This window comes from Camponotus vicinus, unplaced genomic scaffold (assembly GCF_025532165.1).
Source record: "Camponotus vicinus isolate PSW18456_S1 unplaced genomic scaffold, iyCamVici1.0 SCAF_6, whole genome shotgun sequence".
Classification (NCBI taxonomy): domain Eukaryota; kingdom Metazoa; phylum Arthropoda; class Insecta; order Hymenoptera; family Formicidae; genus Camponotus; species Camponotus vicinus.
In genome coordinates this window covers 6716079-6723971 of record NW_028141978.1, presented here as the reverse complement: position 1 = coordinate 6723971, position 7893 = coordinate 6716079, and the positions used below count along the sequence as shown (strand labels likewise).

The window sequence follows — 7893 nt, the reverse complement described above, 5'->3', positions numbered from 1 at the left end:
GACAAGAAAAATATTTTGTAATTTTAAATGTTAAATAGAATTAGTATTCATCAATTAAATGTTTTGCTTTAAGCGAAATATAATACTTTTAATTTTTTATCGATGAATGGATCTAAGTAAAAACTTAATTCATAAATTTTAATCTACTTCTTCCATTCTCAATGACTCTTCCGCATTAGAAGTTTATATCTGTTTTTAGAATTTATATCTATTTATAGAATTTTATATAGAGGATAATAAAAAAAGGAATTTTCGTGTAAAAAAAAACGCTAAATATTTTTTTATTTTTTATCGATGAATGGATTAAAGTAAAAACTTAATTTATAAGTTTTAATCTACTTCTTCCATTCTCGACGCTTCTTCCGCGTCACCCTCCAACGCCGGCACTTCCGTTTCCATCTTCTCATCCTCAGTATTCGGCGTATCCTCATCATCGAAGCCCAAGCCGAGTTTGATCATCCTGTATATTCTAGATGCGTGTACTTGAGGATCTTCAAGCGCAAAACCAGACGATAAGAGAGCAGTCTCGAATAGCAGCATGACTAGATCTTTAACAGACTTATCGTGTTTGTCAGCTTCAGCCTTTTGCCTCAAATTCTCCATGATGGGATGATCGGGATTGATCTCCAAATGTTTTTTCGCGGCCATATATCCCATAGTGGATGTATCTCGGAGAGCTTGTGCCTTCATGATCCTTTCCATATTCGCTGTCCAGCCATACTGTGATGTGACGATACAGCAAGGCGAATCGACCAATCTGTTGGAAACTACTACTTTTTCCACCTTCTTGTCCAGGATATCTTTCATGACTTTGCAAAGATTTTCGTATTTGGCCTTGTCCTCCTCGCGCTTCTTCTTCTCCTCTTCATCCTCTGGCAATTCCAAGCCCTCCTTTGTGACTGATACCAACTGCTTTCCGTCGAATTCCTTCAGCTGTTGAACGACGTATTCATCAATGGGTTCAGTCATGTAGACGACTTCGAAACCGCGCTTCTTTACTCGCTCTACGAATGAACTGTTGGCGACCTGTTCCCTGCTCTCACCAGTGATGTAATAAATGTGCTTCTGGTTTTCCTTCATCCTGCCAACATAATCTTTAAGCGAGCACATTTCATCACCAGATGCAGAGGTGTGATAGCGCAGCAACTCTGAGAGCTTCTTCCTGTTCTGGCTGTCCTCGTGGATACCCAATTTCAGATTCTTGCTGAATTGCTCGTAGCACTTCTTATAGTTCTCCTTATCCTCTGATAATTCTTCGAAAAGTTCTAAGCATTTCTTAACGAGATTTTTCCTGATGACTTTCAGAATCTTATTTTGTTGTAACATCTCACGAGAGATATTCAGAGGCAGATCTTCGCTGTCTACAACACCCTTGATGAAGTTCAGATACTCAGGGATTAGGTCCTCGCAGTTATCCATGATGAAGACACGTCGCACATATAACTTGATGTTATTCTTCCTCTTCTTGTTCTCGAACAGATCGAACGGCGCACGACGCGGAATAAATAGCAGTGCTCTGAATTCCAATTGCCCCTCTACAGAGAAATGTTTCACAGCCAAGTGATCTTCCCAATCGTTGGTCAAGCTCTTGTAGAATTCACCATATTCTTCCTGTGTAATGTCATCAGGATTTCTCGTCCAGATCGGCTTCGTCTTGTTCAATTCCTCGTCTTCGGTGTATTTCTCCTTGATAGTTTTCTTCTTCTTCTTTTTTTCTTCTTTGGGCTTGTCCTCTTCTTCGTCTTCACCAACATCCTCGATCTTTGGCTTTTCATCTTCAGTCTCGCCTTCCTTTGCAGGTTCTTCCTCCTCGTCCTCGCTCAATTCCTTATCACGCTCTTTCTCTACGAGGAGCTTAATGGGATAGCCGATGAATTGGGAATGTTTCTTTACAATCTCTTTAATTTTTGATTCTTCCAAATACTCGGTTTGATCCTCCTTGATATGCAAGACGATTTTTGTACCTCGTCCAATAGGTTCGCCATTGTCAGGACGAACCGTAAACGAACCTCCAGCAGAAGATTCCCACAAATATTGCTCATCGTCATTGTGCTTCGAGATTACAGTGACTTTGTCAGCTACAAGATACGCCGAGTAGAAACCTACACCAAACTGTCCAATCATGGAAATATCAGCACCTGCCTGCAAAGCTTCCATAAATGCCTTTGTGCCGGACTTGGCAATAGTACCCAGATTGTTTACAAGATCAGCTTTGGTCATACCAATGCCACTATAAAAAAAGAAAATTATTAATTAATAACAATATTAACATACATTGTATAAATGTATATCTCTACAGAAAATTAATACTTACGAATCAAGAATAGTCAGGGTACGGTCATTCTTATTTGGAATAATTTTAATAAATAGTTCCTTGCATGTATCCAGCTTGGACGGGTCTGTTAGAGATTCATATCGTATCTTGTCCAATGCCTAAATAAATTTATAAAAAAATTAATACATGCATAGATAATATATGCATCATTAACAAGGCTCAATTTTTTATTATGCAAGATTTATATTTATTTACTGATTTACATTTACATTATAATGCTTTTTGTAAATTTCTAGATATGTAAAAAAAATGTAATCAATTTTTGTTAAATATAAGTATGACGTATTTATCAGAATTTAATAAAATATCAAATTATCCCACGTGCATTGAAACAATTTCGAACAAATCAATAGGGCATCATTGATTTTTTTTTTATCGATAATACTCGAGCCACTTACATCAGACGAATTGGAGATCAATTCTCGGATAAATATCTCCTTGTTCGAGTAGAAGGTATTAATGATCAAGCTCATCAACTGAGCGATCTCGGCCTGGAAGGCGAAGGTCTCCACCTCGCCGGCATCAGCCATGCTGACGTCTTCGGGCATTTTTTCAGAATATTCTTCGACTGAACGTTAGAGAGACGTTAAATCACAGGTAAATTAAATGCGTACAGATGCACTCGCGTCGTATTCGGCAAGCAGACGAGCTGGATGAGCGAAGGTTTCCTCGAAGCAACGATACGTCTCGCACGCGGTCACTTTAGAGAGTATTGAATACTGGCGCGCAGCGAGCGCTTTTATCGAGTGCTGAAAATTCTAGCAGATTCTAGAAGGTTTGAGAACGGAAGCCCGCCCGACTTCTAGAAGCTTCTATCAAAATCGCTCCTCGGGGCCGACTTGGAGTGGAATATTACGGCCGGTGGCGCGAATCGCGTTGCTGCGAAATTTCGCGGCTCAATTAATACGACGTGTCGCGCGCGATTCTCCGCGAGACGCGCGCTCGCTCGCGTCGACTCGTAGCTTCGCCCTCGCGACTAGCGCGGTGACAGGAAGTGACGACGTCCCGCCGGGATCTAGAACCATCGCGATAGCTCGAAACGTGCTGTTCGAATAAACGAGACGCGTGCGCGGTGTGGCGTCTACATCGTTTGTGTGCGTGTACATACTTACGCACGTGTAACGTATAATCGACCGCGTTTTGGCGTCGAGGAATTCCAGGGTTTTGCGATTAACGTATCAAGGATGAATCAGGACGCGAATCATCGTCTAGGCGTTTCATAACCATATCTTGCAAAGATCTCAAAACGACGCAATTTTGCTCTGTGTATTTTTTATTTTGATATTTTTTGGTTAGAGAATTTTTAAAGAATTTTTTCATACGTAAACGTAGGTGGAATTATAATTTATCTTTGCGTAAATTATCAGTCATGCAATTTCCAAGCTAGATGTCTATGATTAATGATGCGCATCCTCGATTATTGATTATTTAATTTTTTTAATTATTTTGATATTTCTGGAAAACAGTCTTATCGACACGATCGACATTGACATTTCCTTGTCTCGAAAATATAACTAAAAAAATTGCCATAAAATTATATGTTTATATATAATATATTTATTCTTGACATGTATAAATCGAGTCGAAATTTGTTGATTTTGTCGCGACGCATCGAATCGTTTACTTTGGTGACGAAAGCGCTAGAATAAACGTGCACGAACCGCTTCATCTTTTGTGCACATATTTTGCGTTCCATTGTTACGTAGCATCCGTGTGAACGTTTTTGCAGATTGATGGATCCCGGAATACTTTCCAGATTGATTCCTCAGAACAAGGAGCACGTACGGCCCGCCTGTAAAAAATGCGGATACGCTGGACACTTAACCTATCAATGTCGCAATTTTATCAAGATCGATCCCAACAAAGAAATCGTGCTGGATGTCAGTAGCACGAGCTCGGACAGCGACGAGAATTATGTAACCCCGTTGACAGAATTACGCGAACGCGAGTTGAAGAAGAAGCTGAAGGAGGCCAAGAAAAAGCGCAAAGAGAAGAAGTCGAAGAAGAAACATAAGAAACGCGAGAGATCGGACAGCAATGACAGTGAATCCGAGTCGGAAGCGTCCAGCGAGGAGGAGAAGAGGCACAAGCGTAAGAAGAGAAAGAAGAGCTCTAAACACAAGAAACATAAAAAGCACAAAAAGAATAGTTCGTCCGAGAGTAATGAGGATAGCGATAAAAAATAAATCGTGGTCGTAAATGATCAGAGACAATTCTTTTGATTGAATCCAATTAACGTTCTGCCATTGAATATTTAAGTAATCAATGAATGACTATATTTTTTATCATTGTATATGCATTCCTCTCTATTATATGTGCTGACTCGACACACAAAAATGTGTAACGTATTTACTTTTTATCTACAAAAGAGAAAACATTTGTAGTTTTGTAATATAAAATTTAACATTGTATATTTTTGTGTAAACCTTTTCAGTAATTGCGTCAGAAACTGCGTTTATTCTACAAAATGTCAATTATCCTGCAAGTATGTGTTTTTTTTACAGCGTTTATCGACGGTTTATTTCGTTTATTTTCTTGATTGTATATTTAATTGATCTAATATCCTTGACCTATTTTTCATCGTATTTCGCAGTTTACAATAAAAATTACATGTTGATAGATGTGCGTTTTGCTCGTAGTTTCTAAAATTTCCTGCATTAAAGTAAGATTGATATATCTTTGGGCATTAAAAAGAGAGAGAGAAAACGGAAACTGAGTGTAGAGAGTACAAGCAAACGAATTTACTTGAATTACCTAGAACATGAAGACAACATTACATTAGTAAGTTTCTAGAAAAAGAATCCAAGCACAGGATTGGTCTAAATTGGCCGCATTCAGCGGACTCAACAGTTGGGTAACATCACTAGATTTTCCGATGCAATTGGACGCTGATTGGTCGGACCTGAAAGTAGAAACCAATCGTATTCGATTGTTACTTTGCAGTTGAATCCACTGAATGCGGTCATTATGAGCTAAAATTACTGCTTGTGTCAACCAATCCGGTGCATTTAGGTCATCTACGTCATTTTGTATTGCTCCACAATATTTATTGTATACTGCTCCGGGAAATACAGGCAAAATATTCCTTCTTTAGGAGCCTAGGCAGTCATTTAGAATAAGAAAAAGAAAATATTACGAATTATTAACAACAATGACACGACATGCGAGGAATTGTACCGCGGGTGCTGTATACACGTATCACGAGAAAAAAAAGGATGCTGCGGCGTCAGGGTATGGTACCAATACTCAACGAGTGGGCAAGGATTCCGTCAAAGATTTCGATTGCTGTTGTTTGACTCTACAGCCTTGTAGGAATCCGGTGATAACGTACGTATCTTATGGAATATATCTATTTGTTTATTTCTGCTTACATGAATATTTTTGTCATAATCTATATTGTTACAGAAAGCATGGTTATTTGTTTGATAAAGAATCGATACTAGAATACATTTTGACTAAAAAGAGAGAATATGCAAGAAAATTGAAAGAGTATGAAAAACAGAAGCAAAAGAAAGAGGTAAGCGAGTTGTTTTGAAAATTCATTGAAAAGTTTAACTAATCAATATAGTATTTATATTACTATTGATATATTTGTTATAGGAACAGTCCCAAGAACAAACTGTTAATGAAGAATTAAAAAAGCTGCAGAATTTTTTAAAGGGTGAAAAGACTATTGTGTCAAATGGTTCTAATGCAACAGATGGAGCATCAGTGTCCAATATGAAAAATGGCAAAGACAAAGTATTACCAAGCTTCTGGATACCTTCTAAGACACCGGAAGCGAAAGAAATCTCTTTACAAAAACCTGACAAAACTATCTACTGTCCTGTCAGTGGAAATCCATTGAAAGTAAAAGATCTGATTCCTGTAAAATTCACACAAGTTCAAGATCCAGATGACAAGAGATCACTTATTGTTAAACAAGCACGATACATGTGTCCCATTACACATGATATCCTGGGCAATAATGTACCTTGTGCTGCGATAAGGACAACGTAAGATAAATGAATTTCTAATTTCTTTTGCAAATTGCAAATATTAATTTTATATTATATGGCTGTTTAAATATTTTGTGTTTGTAGCGGTGATGTAGTTACTATGGAATGTGTGGAAAAATTGATAAAGAAGGACTGGATTAATCCTTTGGATAATTCTAAACTGACATCATCTGATATTATTCCTTTACAAAGAGTAAGTAGTACAGATATAATATCGAAAAGATTTTGGTATATATATATATATATACCAAAATCTTTTCGATATTATATCTGTACTACTTACTCTTATATATATATATCTCATATATATATATATATATATATATATATATATATGTATTTAACTAAAAAATATATCCAAGTATGTCTATCATTTTTTAGGGTGGTACTGGCTATGCATCTGTTAATGATTCATTAGAGGGTAAGCATGAAAGGCCAGTATTGCAGGCGTAAGGAACAATTTACACAGCTTTATGGTACTTAGATTTTAATGTAATTAAGAATGTACAAATTAGATTAAGATCTGCAAATTAATTAAGTATTAACTAGTATTTATGTATTTTATTAATAAATTTTTTTTAATAAAATATGTTCAAACATTAATGCTTTTCAAGTATGAGGAATATGATATATACATTACAATCATTTAATTCAATTAACAGAAATTACAATTATAAAATACATAAATGCATATAAAATATATAATGCTTGTATATGCGCGATTCTACTAAGAGCATTTAATACATTGTCTTCAAATTCGACTTTGTATTAACACACAATTCCGGAATTTTATGCATTTTATTAAAATTAAATAAATATATATTCACAGACAAAGAAGAGATTCCGAATTGATTTTCTTTCATATATAAAAAAGAAGAAATTAAATAAAATATAGAGATATCAAAAGCAGAAATCAGCACACGTATCTGCGACAAAAACAATATAAATACGTAATAGCATTGCTTTGAATTGCAAAAAATTAATTTTATTTTAACGCTGATCGTTTCAATATTCTCATATTTTTAGAGTCTTATCACGAAAAATTCATGCGTGTGGAAAAATTCATAAGAAAAAACGAAAGAGAAGAAAACTTTTGAAAAAACCCTCTTCCCCCACCCTTCGCCTAATTCCATGATGTCGGCTTGGACGAGAGGGCAGTGGCGACATCTCTGTCGGATACAATTCTCCGGAGGGAGCTGGTGAGAAACACGCGCGCTCTGCCGGGTAAGCGGCAATCTGCGGGTCGACGATTCGAGTCCCGCGCGCGTTCGAAAGACGACGGTGCGTTAGGTGCGTGCGCGCGTATTTCTCTGCCGCGCGATTTCGCGCTCAAACGTCACGGGCGCGCCGGTGTGTCATGTGGATTTACGTCGCGGCGCCGAGGACGGACGGAGCGACTTGGAGACGCCGAACGACGGCGACATCGACGACGGGGGAGAGGTGAGTGCGAGTGCAAGTTTCCCCGATTCAACTTTCGCGATTCCCGGAACGACCGGCGACCCGCGAGTTATCGCGCGACGCGAGAGCGTCGCCGGCGTGTGTCCTGTGTCTGTTGTTCGC

At 37.8% G+C, this 7893-nt stretch overlaps 3 protein-coding genes across 6 annotated transcripts; 2 read left to right on the top strand and 1 right to left on the bottom strand.

Moving 5' to 3' along the window:
- Positions 1 to 257: 257 nt before the first annotated feature.
- On the bottom strand, positions 258 to 3143 carry Hsp90 (heat shock protein 90). The gene is made up of 3 exons (XM_083102356.1): positions 2734 to 3143; positions 2315 to 2433; positions 258 to 2230 (listed from the first exon to the last, which is right to left on the bottom strand). Exons 1-3 carry the CDS (start codon positions 2881 to 2883, stop codon positions 331 to 333), a joined length of 2169 nt encoding a protein of 722 aa, XP_082958482.1. The 5' UTR covers positions 2884 to 3143; the 3' UTR covers positions 258 to 330.
- Positions 3144 to 3307: 164 nt separating this feature from the next.
- LOC145973149 (uncharacterized) lies at positions 3308 to 4746 on the top strand. 2 transcript variants are annotated; one of them, XM_083102392.1, is made up of 2 exons: positions 3308 to 3429; positions 4065 to 4746. In XM_083102392.1, exon 2 carries the CDS (start codon positions 4069 to 4071, stop codon positions 4519 to 4521), a length of 453 nt encoding a protein of 150 aa, XP_082958518.1. In that variant the 5' UTR covers positions 3308 to 3429; positions 4065 to 4068; the 3' UTR covers positions 4522 to 4746. The 2 variants fall into 2 exon arrangements, with proteins under 2 accessions (XP_082958518.1, XP_082958517.1); XM_083102391.1 differs by having other exon boundaries at positions 3346 to 3663.
- Positions 4747 to 5346: 600 nt separating this feature from the next.
- On the top strand, positions 5347 to 7773 carry LOC145973132 (nitric oxide synthase-interacting protein homolog). Of its 3 annotated transcripts, XR_014439371.1 has the most exons (7): positions 5348 to 5662; positions 5741 to 5852; positions 5936 to 6330; positions 6418 to 6526; positions 6715 to 6809; positions 7163 to 7283; positions 7360 to 7773. XR_014439371.1 is itself a non-coding variant. In XM_083102335.1 (5 exons), exons 1-5 carry the CDS (start codon positions 5487 to 5489, stop codon positions 6784 to 6786), a joined length of 864 nt encoding a protein of 287 aa, XP_082958461.1. In that variant the 5' UTR covers positions 5349 to 5486; the 3' UTR covers positions 6787 to 7086. The 3 variants fall into 3 exon arrangements, 2 of the variants coding, with proteins under 2 accessions (XP_082958462.1, XP_082958461.1); XM_083102335.1 differs by lacking the exons at positions 7163 to 7283; positions 7360 to 7773 and having other exon boundaries at positions 5349 to 5662; positions 6715 to 7086; XM_083102336.1 differs by lacking the exons at positions 6418 to 6526; positions 7163 to 7283; positions 7360 to 7773 and having other exon boundaries at positions 5347 to 5662; positions 6715 to 7090.
- The last annotated feature ends 120 nt before the right edge of the window (positions 7774 to 7893 follow it).